Genomic DNA, 19,347 nt, shown 5'->3' with positions numbered 1-19,347 from the left:
TCTGGAGGCAAGCTTCCAAAAGTCGGATCTAAAGTCTGACGGAAGGTTTAAGAGCGTATGTTTTACATTTGGCCCACATTTGTTCCCGCTTTCAGTCCTTTTCCTATTTTATTCATGTTCACAAATATGCCAGAAAGTCTGTTGCTAATCTTTACAGTTTGGAAGCACCACTTCACTGACAATAAAGGGGACGCGCACACCAAGTAGGCCGTTCCTATATTCTTCTATTGCTCTTATAAACAACTCGTATATGAGTTAGTGCCTACGTGCAAGGACACACTTTCAGTCCCAACACAAAACAGCCAGGTGCACTTTGGAAAACTGAAGGTAAACACAGTCAGCTGTAATACAAACACTTTAACAGCAGTGACATAAAGATATCTGCGTCATAGAGGAGTTGGTTGGCTCCTCCCTGTCGAGCACAACCCTCCTGGCAGCTGCGGCTTGCAGGGTCAGACCACTAGAAAAATACTCCGCAAATGGCTGGATATTTCTGCGGATGTTTGGTTTGATCTTCGGCACAAGAGGACGACGATGGCCGACGTTTACCAGTACCCGGTTTTCTTTGAGTGTCACGGCCTTCGCAGAGAGCAGAGGAGGAGAATTGAAAACTATTTCCGTATTCGACGCAGATCTGGCGGAGGAGACAGCGGACCACTGACCAGAGTCAATAATAATAATAATAATAATAATAATAATAATAATAATATCTACAGCATTGCCTTTAGATATGAACAAGGTAGGTCAACAAAAGATACCATCTGAATGATCAGCTCGGGTTGTAGATTATTGTATAACGTGGACTGCCTCGGGTAAGAAGTACTGTCATCGAAGTGTAAACTGTATCAGCCATTATATTTATTTGAATTATAATCTGTTAAAAGACGGACTATAAAAAATAAAAACTGTAACTGTAACTGTCGAAGTAAAACAAATATCATATTTTGACGGTCCAAGAATGCTTCGATTGGGAATTGATCCGAAACGGGAAATTTCTCTGGAAAGTGAAACTTAACTCGCACAGCCAGATGCGGGTTTTTTTTTTGTTTGTTTTTCCCCATGTCAATATATTAAAGAAACATGCTGCCCACTTCACAAATATGAAAATAATAAGACGAATATTGGAGGGCTACTAAAAAAAAAAAAAAAAAGCTCAGTAAAATTGAGGTCTTAATTTTAATTCCCCATCTGATTTTAATGTTTACGAGAGGACGTAAAATCAGCTGTAGTCCATAAACCAGTCATGAGTTATGTAGGAACGGGACTCACTGAGAGATAAAGAAAGAGCAGTTGAAATTCTGGGCTTTTCAATTTCCATTTTGTAGCCTCAAATCACAACACAAGTCATCTCAAGGATACCTAAAATAGCAAAATCCTCTCAAAATAACCTGACAACGTTATCAAGAAGAAAACTAACAATTCAACAATTCCCCACAATAGAAGGACAAACTCCCAAACAGGAAGAAACATCAAATAGTGGTAAAACGGTAATTATAACAGGAAGAAAAACTCCCAACAGTGGGAAGTAAAAACTCTCTTTTAGCAGATAGAAACATCTGACAGTGGGATGGAAACTCCTTTTTAAAAGAAAGAAACTTCCGACAGCTGGACCAAACAACTGTCTTTCAACAGGAAGAAACCCAGTGACAGAACCAGCTTGTAAACACAACTCAGAAACATGCAGCTCCAGGACCAGGGATACCGACAACTGCAAAAAAAAAGAAGAAGCACAAAACTAGGGGGGGAAAAGGGGACTGCAATAGAGAGACAAGAAAGAATAAATACTGGGAAGGGAAGGAATAAAGACAATGAGATGTACGGGTGACATATAAATGCACAGAGAGTAAAAGAGAGAGGAGAAGAGCTCAGTGCATCATGGGAGGATCGCTCCTAAACCAACATAACTAATGTACGGCTCAAGGTCACCTTTCAGATTGTCCTCAGGAAGAGGAGAATGAGATGAGAAGGAAGGAAGGAAGGATGTGTGCAGGTCACAGGGCTCCTGTAAAACTCGAATGTGCTCTGTTTCAGATCAGCAGGCGGTGCTTCAGCGATCAGAGCACGTCGTGGAGCTTGCGAACGGTCGTGTGGCGTTCACCGTCCGAAGCAGCTTGGATCCTCACGTCACCACCCCCGCAGCTCCAGCAGAGGTCTGCACGACATCTTGTCAAACGTTTTGTTTTGTGGTCACTCTTGAAAACAAACTATTTTAGACTTGCCTTTTGTTGACTGCATTTTTATCGACTTGTATTGTATCATTATATTTAATTAACTGTTGCATGTTGTGTGTTAAATATACGCAAAGCACTTTGTGATGCTGTGTGTAGCATCAGAAAAGGATGTGAGCGTGTACGATCATATCCGTATGTGCTTTCGTGTAACCAGAGCCAAACTATTTGTGTGTTTCTTGGTGCCATTTGAACTTTAAATTTGATGGTTAAACTGTAAAAGATTCTGCCTCAAATATATACTTTTTATAAAGTGTTCTATAACCACGTTTTGGTCGACTTACAGATTTCTGAACTTTTGTCACTTTCAAAAAAATGTCTCCAATATTGGTGTCGGCCCCAAAAATAACGGATTAACAGTAACAGATTCATTTTGGGGAGAAAAACAGAGACCAGTAAACTTATCATTGCGATGTCTCTTTTCAACACAGAGCCCACAGCCCGTTCCTGCTTTAACTCCTCAGCCCAGTGTCGAAGAGTTGAACTCCCACGAATCGCTCCAGTCCTGCAGCTCTCCTCAGACAGACGCAGACGAGGTGGAAGTGTACGGCGAGGCCGCGATGGAGGAGAGCTCACGTTCAGCACCTTCGAGCCTGAGTGAAGGGAACGTAGCGGTTGCAACTTACAGCCTCGTAGACGGGCTCCGGGTGCTGGTGCGTCAGGGTGACATCACCAAACAGGTAGCGGACGCCCTGGTGAACGCTGCCAACGAGGACTTGGACCACTGTGGCGGTGTCGCCGCTGCGCTGAGCAAAGCCGGCGGTCCTGACGTGCAGGAGGAGAGCAACGCCGTAGTAAAGTATTTGGGGAAAATTCCCACGGGCGACGTGATCATAACCACAGGGGGCGACTTAAACTGCAAGAAACTGCTGCATGCCGTTGGGCCGGTAGGCGGACAAGTAGGTGGCAGAGAGAGGGAGTTAGTGGAAAAAACCATCCAGTCCTCTCTGAACTTAGCAGAAATCATGCAGTTCAAGTCCATAGCGATTCCTTGTATCAGCTCAGGCCTGTTTGGTGTTCCCGTCACCGTGTGCTCCGAGGCTATTGTAACCGCCGTGAAGACGTTTGGTAGTCAGGGAGGGCGAAGTCTGAGCGAGATCATCCTGATTGATAACAGAGCAGAGGTGGTGAGGGCCATGCAGCAAGCATGTGACAGGCTTCTCCAGGGGATGACGACCGGAAACAACCTGCCAAGTGATGCGAACTCCTGGATGGGCGCCGCTGAAGAAGACACGGCGAGAGGAGCCAGCGCTGGAGCTCCTGGAGCTCCTGGAGGCGGCATCCGCGTAGAGATCGTTCAGGGAACCATCGAAACCCAGCAGGTGGGAAACTTCGCGTATCAAACCTGCTCAGGCGAGAAAGCTTAAAAGGAGTGTAAACACTCAACTAATATTCATTCTCCCGCCCCTCTCGTAGGTCGATGTTGTTGTATCTCACATGTCTGGCTACGATCCTCTCTCTACCCGCGTTGGACACGCTTTGTGCAAAGTGGCTGGCTCTATGCTGATGAAAAAGTTTCATCAGGAGGCCAGAGGCAATGTGATGCCTGGCGACGTGCTGCTGGTGGAGGACGTGCCCGGGCTTCTATCGAGCGCCGTGTTCTTCCTCTGTCTGGTTCCCTGGGACAACGACGAAAACGGATCCGCAGTCGAGGTGACACAGCAGAGGAGTGTTGTCATCGGTCTTTGACTCGAGAGCCATTTTCTTTAACATACAGTGTTTCCAATGTCTGGACTTAAAACAAATGTATCACGTTCTGACCTTTGACAGGTTCTCAGACTCGGCATCAACCAGATCCTGTCTTCCTGCGAAAGCCAAGGGTTTGGATGTGTCGCTCTTCCGGTACTCGGGGCTGGCATCGCCCTGCGTTTTCCTGCCGGTGTGGTACACAGAGTTTTACGGGAGCAAGTTCGTAAATTTGAGCGGAACCGGACCAGCGGCACACCGCTGTTGGTCCGCATTGTCGTCCACCCCAACGACGAAGAGTCTAGTGAGGTAACAGAAATGCATTGTGACGTTAATACAATTAAATTGTTGATATTTGAAGTCCAAAATTAGAACCTCTTCTTTGCAACTGATGTGAATTTTTTTTAAACATCAATGTCGGCTTCAATGACCTGATTGCTCTTTAACTCTTTAACTAACTGACATAACTGACCTGAAATGTAAAGTAATGTCTTATAAAAGCTCTTAACAGCTATAAAATAAAATCCGTAAGGCCATTTTAGTTAATATATTTAGACAAAACAAAATAATTACAATCTAAAATGTAATTCTGATTTGATTATTGTTAAAGTAATACGGTGGTATAATCAGAAAACAGGTTTTTTTTCTGCATCAGATGACTATATATATATCAGAACAGTGAACCCTGAACTCATTTGTCTCTGCAGGCCTTCAGATCTGTGGAGGAAGATTTTCACCAAGACCAAGATCAAGATCAAGGTGGGTGTCGATATTGCAGACAGTAAAAAAAACTCATTCAGTATGTGGCAGCCAGTGTTTTTTTTTTTTTTTTATGGGAACTAAACACAGACACAGATACAAGCAAAAATTCTGTGTTATTAAATGTATTCATTACTAATTTTGGCAAATTTCTGCCAATTTTACATGGAAAAAACCCCCAGATCAGATACACTGTCATCTAGCACCATAAAACATTGGTTGATTTGTTGAATAAATAAGCTTTTATTTTCAACCAAATTAGCAACTGACAAGTCTTTTTCTTTCAAGCATTTTTATCGCGCACGTGCTCTGGTTACTGTTAAACAATTAATAAAAAAACATTGAGTGAATTACTTTTAAAAAGAAAGCAAAAAAAAAGCAAGAGACAAATGTACTCAACAGTCCATATTCTCTTCCAGTGTCAACCACAAAGAGGATCGTCCTGCTGGGAAAAACTGGATCTGGGAAAAGCAACCTGGCTAACACCTTATTTGGAGAGGAACTCTTCACCACAAATCATTCTCCCAACTCCGGAACGAGTAAATGCCAAGCAGAGACTAAAACCGTCAACAACAGAAGCCTCACCGTGATCGACACCCCGGGTTTCTTCGACGCAGGGAGGCGCGAGATGGATTTAAAGCCGGAGATACTGAGCTGCATCACAGAGTGCGCTCCCGGGCCTCATGCGTTTCTCATCGTGCTCAAAGTGGAAAAATTCACAGAGCAGGAGGAGGCCGTCATCACTAAAATAAGTCAGTACTTCTCAGAGGATGCTCTGAAATACGCCGTGATTGTCTTCACTCACGGCAACCAGCTCCCCAAAGGGGTGAAGATCGAAGACTTCGTCGGTCAGAATAAAAACCTGAGTGATCTGGTGAGGAAGTGCGGCGGTCGGTGCCACGTCTTTGATAATAAATACTGGAACAACAACCAGCAGGATAACTACAGGAGCAACAAGTTCCAGCTGGAGCAGCTCCTTGACACAATCGACAAGATGGTGATGGAAAAAAACGGAGGCTACTACACCAATCAAATTCTGCAGGACGTGGAGAAAGAAATACAGCAACAAGAAGAGTGCATAAGGCAATCGTCGGTGAACTTGCCACCAAAAGAGATCAGAAAGGTGGCTAAAAGCCAAGTGTCTGATCGATTTCTGATCCAACTGGCGGGGACCGCAACAGGAGTTGTGTTGGGAGCTTTTTTCGGCGTGGCGGCCATGGTTGGACTAGTTATCACAGCAATGAGGAACGTGGAGTTTGTGAAACTTTTAAAAAGCTTTCCAGCGGCAGCACCAGCAGCAGCGGTGGGAGGAGAGATAGCGGCCGCAGGTATCGGGGTGGGGGGAGTGGCTCTAGCAACAGGTGGGGGAATAATAGGAGGTATGATCGGGCATGACGCGGCTCGGGGAGCAGAAACACCATTGGAGGCCGCAAAGATGACAGCTGAGGCTATCATGGATAAAGGAAAATCGATGATTAAGGGTTTTAAGTGATATAATTGGTGTCAAACAATGAGAAAATGTAAAAAGGGATGTCAAGGCATGTACATTTTCTACTCCTTGTTTCATTGTTTTCTTTTGATGTTGTTATGCAATAGTTGCTATTTACATATTTAGAGTCAGGTGTAGCCAACATTTACTCTCCTTTTAGCTCAGTTTTTGTCTCCACCAACTCCAGAAGGAAATATCTGCTCTTTATTATTATTCAATGTGTTCTCCGGCTAAACATTCATTTTGTCTGTGCCATTTTGGTGGTGGGTAGCTAATGTACAGCGCATTTTTTCGCTGAAGAAAGCCTCAAGTTGAGGATAAAAACGAGGTTCATGGGACAGAAAAACTAAAACGGTGAACTTAGAAAGACTCAGGTTCAATGCAGGGGAAGGTACGTGTGTTTAATCAATATATTTATCATTTAAAGAATGATTACTATGGCTGTGACTGATGGGAAGAACCACAACATGCTCAAAATGAGATAAAACATGACTAAAACAGTGTCAAATTTCTGCATTACATATTTTTTAATTATGTAATAATCATAACAGTGTGCTTCTTTGATTTTGTCTACAATAAATGTGTATATACACTGATCTATTTGAACAATTAAAGCATTAATACAGGTTCTCGTTTTTCCATTTTCTTTTATTATGTCTAAATATTTCCAATTTACAAGGATTGTTCTTCTTCTAACACTGCACTTACAAGCTTTGATCAATAGGGGGATCCCTAAAGCAAGAAAAGAGCTTTGGTTCAATCACCAAATGATATTCTGCCACCACCTGCACAAAGGAGGTACATCAAGAGCAGAAGTAATGCGAGCACACAGGAAATCTCAGATTGTCATTCGTCACTATGTTGATGAAAATATGACACCATTAAAGAATTTCCTGAGGGAATTATTTGCAGTTAAAAAAAAAAAATCCCTTTGTTTGTTTTAAAGGGAATATGGGACTGATAGTAATTTTCTCAGTTTTCATGTATTAGTGAGCTGACGCATACAGTTGCCTTTGTTGGGATTAAATAAATTGATAATGAATTGACAACAGAGGCAAGATGTTTATGTGGGTCATATAATCGTACTTTTAAAATCAAGAGGTCAGCAACAAACACGTTCATTTATGTTCAATATGAGCCTTGTTTTATTGCCTGAATTTAAGGGAACACTTTGAAAGATCCCTCCTGAGCAGCAGAGGTTATTATGCATCTGTTTATGAAGGCCAATCAGCACCAACCAAGACTGATGAACTGATCTGAAAAAAATGAGTGAACATTGAGACTGAATTTATCACTGCTCTGTCAGCTCTATTTAGCCCCGCCCCTTCTAGTCGACTCAGAGTGTCTCTCCATTCAGACAGATCGAATCTCAGGAGAGCTCCAGACCTGTCTCTTAAATGAACAGTCACCAAAATGGCTGAAAAGCATCAGAAAGAGGAGCAGCGCGGGGTTGAACTGGACAGCGAACAGTTCTGCTGCTCGGTGTGTCTGGACCTGCTCAAAGAGCCGGTCACCATCCAGTGTGGACACAGTTACTGCAGGGGCTGCATCGAGGGCTGCTGGGATGAAGAGGAAGAGAAGAAGGGGAAATGCAGCTGCCCTCAGTGCCGGGAGACTATCAGTCCACGGCCCGCTCTGAGGAGGAACAACATGCTGGCTGAGGTGAGGGAGGAAAGTTCCTACCTGCTCCTATAGATACATTTTTACATGAAGGCTAGGCCCTGATTTTTTCCTTAAAATGTATAAATACCTAACCACTGTATTAGTCAATTTTCCTGTCCTCTACACATTCACATCTGAATGTTGATATTTACTATTGAATAAGTAATGAAGACGGTTCTGGTGTTATTCAATTTAAATATCTGTTGATCACGTGACGGTATGTGCTCTCTTGAAGAGATCGAAATAACTTTAAAGTGTGAATATTTTATTTGAAATTGTGTTATGTTTCATTTTACACCATGAGCTGACCTCACTGTCTTTCTTTCCCCCCCTCCCCCCCTCCCACACACACACACACCCCTCCGCTCCCGTAGGTCGTGGAGAAGCTGAAGAGCACAAGCACCCAGCAGGCTTCTCCCTCTGCTGCTCCGGTTTGTGCCGACCCGGCAGACGTCGCCTGCGATTTCTGCCTCGGGACCGGACGGCGCAAAGCCACGGTGTCCTGCCTGACCTGCTTGGCATCCTACTGTCCCACTCACCTCCGGTCTCACCACAGCGCTCCGGTGTTGGAGACGCACCAGCTGGTCTCGGCTACGATCCCGCTGCAGGAAAAGATGTGCACCAAGCACAACAAGCTGAAGGAGCTCTACTGCCGCAAAGACGAGCAGCTTGTTTGCTCTGCGTGCACACTGGACGAGCACAGCCGCCACAAATATGTTTCTATTTCAGAGCTGAAGAAGGAGATAAAAGTAAGTCTGTGGCCATAAAATGTACTCATTAACAAACAAGCCCTTGGGTGAAGTTTGTCCTGTTGTAAAAAACGTGTCGTATTATTTATCTTTCGTCAGCATTAACGCCTCGTTTCACGGGATCTAATCGTGCTTTCTTCCAGAGGAAAATGGTTTCCAGCCAAAAGAAAATCCAGAAGGAAGTCGAGCAGAGACAGAAAGAGCTGAAGGAGCTGAGCCAAGCTGAGGAAAAACTCAAGGTGTGGAAAAATGAGATGAAGCGGTGACTCGGTTCCTTTGACAGGAGCTCAGTTAAATATCACTGAGGATATTCTGAACAGATGTTTATCACTGGTGTGTTTTTAAAACCCAAAACGGTTGGTATCATAAGCCAATGAACAGGCAGAACCTGTTTCGCGCCTGGTGTACTCCAGATTTCCCACCCTGCTCAAATTAAAAACAACTTTTCTTCCACAGTTGAGGGCACTAGAAATAAGTTATGAACACCACACTAATATACTGTTGTTGTTGTTGTTTTTTTTACCTTTTTTAAGTCGCTGGCAAACTTGTTGCTTATTCAGCAGCAGCGACACAATTTACTTTCTGATCCTATTCCTCTGCTATTTCTGATGAATATTTGTTCTTTTTTGCTGCATTTTCTTTGTCTCTACTAACTCCTGTTGGAAACATGTGGCTCTTGAGCAGCTAAATACAATACTCCTCAGGTAGTCGCTCACTGTGTCCGTCAGCTATTTGAGTTTTTTTTTTTTCTCCAACCAGGATGGTGGCACTCTGAGAGCGAAAAGTAGTGAAGCAAAACAAAACGGGAGCTGCAACTTGATATCGAGTCAAGAAGCTGCACATTCTGTAGTTTCGTGACTATGAGCGACTCCTTTCACATTGTCTTTTGATACATTGTTAGTTCATACATATTGATAGTAGCTTAAGTCAATTTTATATGAAAAGAAATTGCTTAACAAGTTCCTTTTTAAGTAAGGAAAAAAGGCAGGGTACTCGACTGTAAGGTCTAAATTTATGATGGAGAAACAGTGTGGATTCATTCAAACCCATTTCTGTAAACGTCAGCAAACGCGTCACAACTCGTGAACTCTTCTGGTGTACACAGCGAACACGACCCCATTTGAATGCCGCAATCATGGCCCTCGGGAGGTCAAAGGTCAGAACCAGCTTCTAAACACCGTAGCGAGGTCCGATCGTGTTGTTTGACCTAAAGGACACCCTCGTAATGAGAAAGGTCTGACCTTTTGCCGACAGAGCTGCGCTCAGACGTCGCTGGCGGACTGTGACCGGATCTTCGCCGACCTCATCTCCTCCGTGCAGAAAAGGTGCGGCGAGGTGAGGCAGCTGATCGCGGCCCAGGAGCGAACTGCCGTCGCTCAGGCGGAGGAGCTGCAGCTGCAGCTGCTGGAAGGGATCGCCACGCTGAGGAGGAGAGGAGACAAACTGGAAGAGCTGTCTCGTTCCAACGACCACGTCTATCTGATGCAGGTACCAGACATTGTTCAGACGGGTCTTTTAACTTTTTTCAAGATGTTTTGTGGGTTTTTCTATTTTTGACATGATGCAGCGTGAATAAATAAAAAGGTGCAATACAGTCAAAATACTCCCAGGCCTCAATTGCGGAGGACCATCTGCAGCTCAAAAAGGACATTGCATTGTTTTACGGTCAAAGTTTTTGGATGTTCAGCCTCAAGTAAACCAGGTGTGAAATAAACCGGAGCTCGGAAAACTTAAAGAAGCGGCGAATTCTCTAAAACGGGTGCACAGATGTCACTTTTCTTAGTTTTTTCTAAAACTGAATTTGTCTAACTTACTAACTTGTTTCTCCTCAGGTTTTCCAGGCTCTCTCCACTTCCTGTGATTCTCCGAAGTTCCCACCGGGTGCTGGTCCTCAACGGTCCTTCAGAGACGTGACCGACCGTGTGTCCGAGCTGAGACAGAAACTGGAGATGGTGCTGAAAGAAGCGTGGCCCAGGATCCCAGCCACAGGTGACGGGAGGGGAATATAAAACATCTGACTCCTGTAATGGCTTTATCATGTCCAGTGGTGTTTAAAAAAAAACGTTTCTCTTTCACAGTGTCTTACGTCGCCTTCTCGCTACCACCGATCCCCAAAACCAGAGAGCAGTTTTTGCGGTGTATGAAACTCTGTTAAACTCCTTCGCCTTTCATGCAGTAATCACGTTTAGGAGTGGATTTATTGTTGATGCTCACTTTGTCTTCCGGGCAGACTGCCGTCCTCTCACGCTGGACGTCACCTCCAACTACCCGTATCTCCATCTCCTGGGCAACCACCGCAGGATGAGGCCCTCTCCCAGCCCGTATTCGGCTCATCCGGACAGGTTTCAGACGTTTCCGCAGGTGCTGTGCCGCGAGGGTCTGTCGGAGCGATGTTACTGGGAGCTGGAGTGGCACGCTCGGACGCTCTCCGCAGCAGTGGCCTACAAAGACACCAGCCGAACATCGGACGAGTCGCAGTTCGGAAGAAATGACAAGTCCTGGAGTTTAGAGTGCATGGCGACCGGTTACTTGTTCCGTCACAACGATTTAGAAACGGCCGTGTCGGGCTCTTGTTGCAACAAGATTGGAGTGTTCCTGGACTACAAAGCAGGCACTCTGTGTTTTTACCATGTCGCCGATCCAATGGTTCTAATCTACAAAGTCCAGACCACGTTCACCCGGCCGCTGCATCCCGGGCTCGGGCTGAACTACGAATGGTACGATGTTGGAGTGTTTGCACAGCTGGTCAAGTTATGGAATTAAAAAGATTAAAACTTTTCACACTAATACAAAACGTAATCAGACAGTTTAGAAGTCCTCAAAAACTGAAAAAGGATAAACAAATTCTTTCATTACTCTTTTTGAGGCTTCGTAACAGGCTGACATACTGGACATTAGAAAACTGGAATCAGTCTGTTTTTTGCAGCTCCGTCCTTGAGCTAAATGAATTACAGGAAATCCAGGAAATTCCATACTAATAATTTGACTTTTTCTTTTTTTTTCTTTTCTTTGTTTTTCATAGCCGTCGATTATGATTCACAGAGTTTTCATCGCTGGCAAGAGCAACTTGCAAGTTATTGCATGTGCTAAATCTTTATAATGGCTTTGTTTTGTATGTGGAAATTTTACCTGGAAAATCGGCTTCAATCAAGAATGCAAAGATTTGCATAATTAGTTGTTGTTGTTTTTTTCTGTGTAGACAAAGACTGAAGGGGCTTTGTGGGTTCGCGTGTTTTATGATTTCATTGGGAACTGAACGCTTGGTTGACAAAATGTTTGCACTGTAAATGTCTTTAAAATCTTGTATATGGGTTGCACTTTAAAACAAATAAATAAATGCATAGTTTACAATAGAATATCCTTTCTGCTTTATTTTCATGCGGTAGTGGACACCGCCATCGAGTGAGAGGATCTGCTTTTCAGATCTGGTGTGACCCTGTATGCGGGTTTTCCGGGTGCTCCGAACATACAGATTTGTTAAACTGCAGCTGCCAAACATGAACTGTTAGCCATTTAAAACACCGCCATCCTGCTCAGTTTGTGTCTTGATTCTCATCAAGTAATAAACGAGTTGGTTTTCATGCACAGTTTCAGAAAAATGGCACGAAAACGGGTCAACAAACGGCGTGAAAACGCATTGAAGAAAGTTGATTTTGAATCTGTCAGCACATGTAAAACACGTGTTTTAACGTTAAATGTTTAAAGAGCTCATCTAAAGCACCAGACAGATCTTTATAAGTTATGTTTTCTAACAGTACATTATACAGAGCTATAAAGATAAACTATGTAACTGCTATGCTTTGTTTGGCTGAGAGCATTTAGCTCTGTGATTCATATATCTTTCATTTAAAAATGCAAATATTATTTAATTTTTTTTGCACACTGTATGTGCATAGGAAATTTAAAGTCCTTTATCGGACAAAGAAATGCTTAAACATAAAAAATTAGAACAGAATAAAATGAAATAAGCCAAAAACTGTTTGAGTGAAAGGAAAATGTGGTGCTACAGTTTACACTGATATTTCAGACGAGAGTGCGCTTCCAACTTTGAGAGAAGAGTTTTGATTCGGCCTAAACAAAGGGGTTTCTCAGCTCGACTGGCCATCAGAGAGCCTCAACCTCATCTCACACCTTTGGGATGAACTCAAACTCAGACTCAGTGGCCGACTCATACATGCTTAATTGGGAACAAATCCCTTCAGCCGGAGTCTTACAGATATTGAAAATGGATAGACTGAAACCACGAGAGCGGAGGAGGTTATAGCAGCAGGTTCTCGCCCGTGGTGTCGGAATAAAATGTTCGGCTATCGTGTCTCGCGTGTGACGTAATGTTTGGGTGTCCATGTACCTTTTTTTTTTTTCCATGTAATAAAGCTGGAATTTATGCTGCGGTTTATGAATCTGGACAATAATCTGCAACTTTGACAGCAGGGGTGAAGCAAAAAAAAAAAAAAAAATCTGTTTGTTGGTGCACAAAGCAGTAATCTGATTGGCTAAATACCAATAAGGGATATTCTTTTCTTTTTCTGGTGCTTCGGGCAAACTCACCTCCAAAGATGGAATTCTTTGCTCGACGTGTGAGGATGTTGATGAACTGCCAGGGCAGAGGGCGGCCAGGTAATGGGGACACGCCTTCCCCTTTCCCTACGTTACATGTTACAGCAAGCATGACAAATCAATGGAAAGAAAGGCAGAGAGGGAGAAAGAGCGATCGAGAGATAGTGAGAGAGAAAGTGGGTGGAGGGAAAACGTGGGCAGAAGAAATGGTAAAAAGAACAGGAAGAAAATAGAACATCTACATCAGATTCAGGCTTCTTTTCCAGCTCCCGGTGTACTCTTTCCTGTGTTGTGATTTATGGTCGGCGACGCGGTAAGTCTCTCTTTGTTTTCCTATCACGAGTGTGTGTGTTGGTTTCTGTCAGTCACAACACTGCCATCACAACAGCCAAGAAATCACCGCGATTCATGCCGCTGGAGCCGAAACTACCAACTTTCATTTTTCTTTTTGGGTTGGATTTTCTTCAATACGTTGCATATTTTTTTTCAGAAGATTTACTCTGTGTTTTCATGGGTGTTGTGGCATTATTTCTAGGGGTTTGATTTCTGTGATTTATTCTGATACGAACATGTCGGGTGCAACTAAATCTGTGTCGTTCTGCTCTTGTTGTACGTGTTGTATAGTTTCTGCATGTATGGTTTTTCCCTGTAGGCGTAGCAGGTGTGATTTTTGCAGGAATGTGTGTCAGTCACAGAGCACACAAACACACCTTTAGAGTATGACGGGTTTTACAGTCTTTAGGTTTTACGGGGAGCTTTCTTTGTGCAAATATTAGTAAAACGCACCAAAAAAAAGAGAGCACACTATGTTGCAAGATAATAACAGAAAAACAACAACACTCACAAGAACAAGTTGAACAGGAACAGAAAAAAACTTAGTATGACAATAACATATGTAGTAATAGTTGCCATGGCGTCTATTTGTTGGTCCATTACACAATATAACACAGTGTCACCTCAGCTCTGATGTCACCGTCAATGTAGTTGGACCAGCCTTCTGTAAACACATGCCATGTGGTCACACTTCTTTTATTTTTCTTCGAATCTGGAAAGCTGCAAAAAAAGAAAAAAAAGACTCTGAAAACAGTTTTGTGTGTCGGCAGTAAAACAACTCTAAGAAATCGTTTCTTGAATCAGTAACATCCATTTTAAAATGTCTTTTCAAACAAAATCTAAATGTTTACTTTGTATTTGGTGTCAATTTTGTCTTTTCTTATAAAATATTAAAAGCACAAACAGTTTTTTGTTTTTCCAGTTATGGCAATAATCTCGGATTTCTGTTGCCCTTTATAACTACTCTTAATTTTCCTTATAGTTATCATCATAAATGTGCGTTATAAATAAGCTAATGATGCCCGATTTGATACAAATCTGTTATTCGGGGTAAAGATCGTCTCAAAACTGAACTGTACAGTGGGGAAAAAAAACAAAACATAAAAGTAAACAACAAATCTGTTAAAACAGCAGAATATATCCTAATAAACACCTAAAATGACTGAATAATCAATTTAAATTAATAGTTTCTTTTAAATCTCACCACTTTCTAAAGCCAGGAGAGAAACCGTCTCCAAAGCTCCGCCCACTCATGAATTACAAATTTCCTGCTTTCTCTTTAGTGTACAACAGCACGTATTTTACTATATACAAATAGCAGCATCACTAAAAGTAAATATCCTCAAAAAGCAACAAATGGAGGAATACGATCATTCTGTTTGTGCCATGTTTGCGCCTGTAGTATCACCTGGCGTATACTCGTATACCACTACAACCAATTACACACTGATTTACCCTGTAATACTTCATAATTACAGCACGGGTCGCTAAAGAAATGTCAAATGGGTTTGTTTGGCAGATGTGGGTGTAGATATTTGATTATATGCACAAAGATTATCCTAAAACCGCTTAGCTGGTGCGGTAGCAGTCTAAAGGGCGTGCGCTTATATCAATAATCCAGATATGTAGAACAAGTAATGACAAGTCTTTTTTTTTTTTTTTAATAAATTTTTCCAGTGACATGAAATAGCTATGATACTGTATGTTGGGCTGCCAGGAGCCGGTAGGTTCAATACAGGAGCTTTATCTGTTGTATGAACTGTATGATGTCACTTCATGACTGCAAATTGCTGAGCCGACTCGTCTTCTTTAAATATGTAAATTGGGCTCTAGTTAGTTTTCATGTACATTTAAGGTGCCTCTGCTGATTAGTAAACGTCTCAAAGGATAAGGCTGGTGAAATCTTATATATTATGGCCTATAACATATATACATATATTTTCATTATTTGTATTATTATTAGTTCATCTCTTCCTACTTTTGTGACTTCCCAACTTGTCTGTATAGCACTCAGTTGTGGGTACTTGAGGCTATTAAAAAGATAAATCTTTACAAATGAGTGCCAAGTCCAATCTGCTATATTAATGTCCTCTTAACCCAAAAGTGAAGATGGCTACTATAGTTTTTAGCAAATATTACTCCGAAAGTAGCAAATTGTGCCTTTTTTGGGGGGGAACTATTTTTTAGCCATGGATGGTTTTTGGTGTTGTATTAAGTATACTGTGAATAATATGAGGCTCACTGATGTACTTTAAAAACTGGGTGGTTTGCTGAATAATAAGCGACATATAAAATATGACCAAATTATCCTGTAAAGATTTATAGTGGCTCGTGGATACCTATAATTCCATATCGTAAAGTTACTATGCTGCACATACTGTATATGGAACCAACTTCCTGATGCAGAAATCAGGATCTTATTTTTTTCATTTACATGTTTTTATAGTCATTATTGTGCACCACATGGCCAGATGTGTGTTGACACCAACACCAACTTCTGACTGTTGATTACTTCCTTCCAAAAACATGAACATAAATCAGCTAAAGGCCTTCTTTTTTTTTTTTTTTTTTTTTTTTTTGCTCTTCTGCTCCTCTTGTTCCATTTTCCACAAGATTTTGGACTTTTCATAGTCATGAAAGAGGCATTTAAATGTTGCTGTTGTTGGTCAAGAGGGAGATTTATGAATTCTAAATCATAACCTAAATCGTTGCTGAAAAATATGACATCAACTCCGTGAGTGTTGCTCTCCACTCATGTCTGGTCTCGTCGTTCAGGAATTAAGAATCCTCGTTAAAACCTGTTACACTTGCGCCACACTCCTACGCTTTCCTGCATGAAATTCATACTTGACAAGACCGATGCCCGTGCCAGAAAAAACTTGGAGTTAAAGCCCTTTTATTAGTCAGATCATTTCTTGAAGTCACTTTGTAATCTAGTAGGTTTCAAGAAAAAAAAGATTTTCTTTGATACTTGTTGGGAAACGGAAAAAACACTCATTCTTCAATAGAAACCAGTCATGTGCTTACTAATACTGTAATATTTTCTGCTTGACACGTCCATAAGAAGGGATAAATAAGTGTACTAAGTAAAAACTGTTAACAAAAATAATCCGCTCTCTTCGGCAGATAACAACAATGGCTCAGAGTAACTGTATGGCTTCAAACAGCACGTCCACCAACAATGCAAACATCGTGGGGAATCAAAGTGCCACCACTATGGGCGCCCTCATCCTCAGCCTCGTCTTCCTCCTGGGCTTCCCTGGAAACCTCTTCATCATCTGGAGCGTCCTGGCACGAGCCCGAAGATACTCCGTCACCACCCTCCTCATCCTCAACCTCGCCATCGCCGACGGCTCCCTGATGGCTCTCACGCCGTTTTTCATCGTCTACCTGGTGTTGAAAGAGTGGACGATCGGGAACGTGATGTGCAAGATCCTCTTCTACTTGTGTCTGGCCAACATGTACGCCTCCATCCAGCTCATCATGCTGATGAGCATCTACCGGCTGTTGGCGGTGCTGTGGCCGCAGCGCATCAGCGTGATCACGGGCCGGAGGACGGTGCTGCGCCTGCTGGCGGTGGTGTGGCTGCTGGTGATGGCCGCCTCGGTTCCGGCGCTCATCTTCAGAGAAGTGAGGTGTAAAGGGGCGACCGCGGTGTGCGACTCGTTCCACGACAAAAACAGCCACGTGAGTTAAGAAGGAGATACTGAACATAAAGTCCAGAGAGCGTTCACCACCGAGGCTGCAACAAGCCTCGAAATTTGTCGAGTAAAAGAAAAGTGTACATAAGTTTGTTGTTAGACGAAGAGCGATGAAAACGCTCCGAGACGCTTCCTGTTGCTGCACAATGACGTGCGCGGAGCAGGGGGAACAATTTCAAGTTACATTGGTTGAGCAAAACCACAACCGTGCGAGTTACGCATTTTGGTGACGACAATTTCAATATGGACTTGAGCCAAGTGTGTTGCATCACACTTGAGCCAAGAGGGCTCAAGTGTGTTGCATCACACTTGAGAAACCGCCAACACGGACCCTTCAGAGGGAAACGTTCGCTGCAAACCGTCGGTTGTTTCTCGCTCACAAAAAACACGGTCACGGCTCTCCACCACCGCCACTGAATTCTTTCAGTTTCCCAAAATTTTGACCCAAAATTTGACGTGCGCTCTCTGTTCAAGTTTAAGGTCCGTGTTAAAAATCAAAAATGCGCACGTACCGTTTGTCAAAAAAATCGTGCAACTCAGGTGGTGATGTTGATCGAGCGACATGAATTAGAAGACTTGCAAAAGCTATTTTTCCTAAAAGGACGGTCTCTGAACTTTTTGATCTTGCCTCGTCCAGTATTATCCGGATCTGAGATGAGATTGAGCCTGTTGAATCTGAATGAATGTTGCACCACTGGGAAATTGTATGAAATGAGCACAACCGTCCTCTATTTTTCCCCCCTCGTCTATTCTCATCTCATCTCCCCTCCACAGGTGGTCCTGCAGTACATGCTGGAGCTCACGTTGGGCTTTTTAATTCCCTACGGAGTCATTGTGGTCAGCTACATCTGCATCTTGCGGCGGCTCCGACAGACCAAGTTTCGCCGTCGCATTCGTAGCGAGAAGCTCATCCTGGCCATCGTTTTGACCTTCTGCCTCTTCTGGCTTCCCTACCACGTCATCAACATGGTGCAAGTACGTCGCACCTCCTAATTCTACACATGAAATGATCAGAATAAATGACCATTTCTACTGTTACTAACAAAGCTATTTTGTTTTGTCCTCAGGTTACATGGGCCTTGCATCCAGAAGGTGCAGTTAAAATAATGTAAGTGATGACACAACAGTTTGCATGCATATCATCTTCATGGTGTGCAGTTTGGACAAACAAACTGTTGTTCACTTAAACATAGTTACAGCATCCAACAATGTGTAAACTGCTCTTTAAAAAGGTCCTAGTAGATGTGTCTTTAGATAAAGTGGCTTTAAATAGATCCAGGTTAGCGGTTTCCTTTCAAAATGAAAGTGAAAATCTGTTTTACAAAAATATTGACCAATTAAACTCTTCTATAAAGTTTACAAATTCTGTTTCTGACGACAGTGATGATTTGCAGGTTATGGCAATTAAACATTTTGTCCATCTCTGACTTGTTTCATGCACATTCTGATCAAAATCAAACAAGTCAACATATTTTTGGGGTTATTTGTCTTTTGATTAAATTCTCGGCGTACCTCTCCATCCATTAGGTTGGAAAAAATATGGCACAGGGGTCGCGCCGTCACCTCCTCCATAGCCTTCATCAGCAGCTGCGCCAACCCGGTGCTCTACTTCTTCGCCGGAAAGTCGTACATCCGCCGAGAAGGCCTGGCGTTCATGGCTCGCTTGTTCGAGGGCACGGGCTTGGACTCGGCCACCAGGAAGAGCCGACAGAACAGCCAGAACAGCCGCGACAAAGACAAAGATGCCGACGCCGTCATGCTGAAAGACAAAGACCCAGACTCAGTCACTAACTCCAGCTCTAATGTCAAACCAGTGAAGAACGGTAACTAGAGGAGGAGTGAGGAAACAGGTTTGATGGTGGTGTCGTACGTCTGATCAACTCTTTGAAAAGTTTCAAGAAGATAGCTGGTTCCTGACAACAACAACAAAAAAGAAACAACAAAAAACAGCTGCACGAGCATTTCTTCAAAATGAGACTGTGGAAACCTTTAAAAGGGACGTAACTTGACAGACTGTTGCTGGAACAGCTTCCAGCCAGATTAATCCTAAAGTGACAGTTTGAGATGATGCTTAAAAACAGCTTCATCCATATATATATATATACATATATATATATATATGGATGAAGCTGTTTTAAATTTGCAGATTTGCAGATATGAGCGTTTCTCTGCTCTGAACAATG

At 42.8% G+C, this 19,347-nt stretch overlaps 3 protein-coding genes across 4 annotated transcripts; all 3 read left to right on the top strand.

The window, feature by feature from the left end:
- Positions 1-2,015: 2,015 nt before the first annotated feature.
- Positions 2,016-6,790, top strand: LOC138634993 (uncharacterized). 2 transcript variants are annotated; one of them, XM_069722285.1, is made up of 6 exons: positions 2,016-2,150; positions 2,660-3,550; positions 3,645-3,881; positions 3,999-4,223; positions 4,622-4,673; positions 5,093-6,790. In XM_069722285.1, the coding sequence occupies exons 1-6, from the start codon at positions 2,016-2,018 to the stop codon at positions 6,163-6,165; spliced, it is 2,613 nt and encodes an 870-aa protein (XP_069578386.1). In that variant the 3' UTR covers positions 6,166-6,790. The 2 variants fall into 2 exon arrangements, with proteins under 2 accessions (XP_069578386.1, XP_069578385.1); XM_069722284.1 differs by having other exon boundaries at positions 4,622-4,679.
- A 745-nt stretch (positions 6,791-7,535) lies between these two features.
- Positions 7,536-12,231, top strand: LOC138634995 (E3 ubiquitin-protein ligase TRIM47-like). The gene is made up of 7 exons (XM_069722288.1): positions 7,536-7,824; positions 8,199-8,573; positions 8,717-8,812; positions 9,828-10,061; positions 10,406-10,562; positions 10,652-10,711; positions 10,804-12,231. Exons 1-7 carry the CDS (start codon positions 7,576-7,578, stop codon positions 11,334-11,336), a joined length of 1,704 nt encoding a protein of 567 aa, XP_069578389.1. The 5' UTR covers positions 7,536-7,575; the 3' UTR covers positions 11,337-12,231.
- Positions 12,232-13,277: 1,046 nt separating this feature from the next.
- Positions 13,278-19,001, top strand: ltb4r2a (leukotriene B4 receptor 2a). Its single transcript, XM_069722290.1, has 5 exons — positions 13,278-13,443; positions 16,590-17,150; positions 17,939-18,139; positions 18,232-18,272; positions 18,692-19,001. The coding sequence occupies exons 1-5, from the start codon at positions 13,429-13,431 to the stop codon at positions 18,993-18,995; spliced, it is 1,122 nt and encodes a 373-aa protein (XP_069578391.1). The 5' UTR covers positions 13,278-13,428; the 3' UTR covers positions 18,996-19,001.
- The last annotated feature ends 346 nt before the right edge of the window (positions 19,002-19,347 follow it).

The sequence above is a fragment of the Brachyistius frenatus genome, unplaced genomic scaffold (genome assembly GCF_029030835.1).
Source record: "Brachyistius frenatus isolate BFR_SWC_R1_liver_20210118 unplaced genomic scaffold, ASM2903083v1 Contig_284, whole genome shotgun sequence".
NCBI classification, from domain to species: domain Eukaryota; kingdom Metazoa; phylum Chordata; class Actinopteri; family Embiotocidae; genus Brachyistius; species Brachyistius frenatus.
This window is presented reverse-complemented; position numbering and strand designations above follow the sequence as displayed.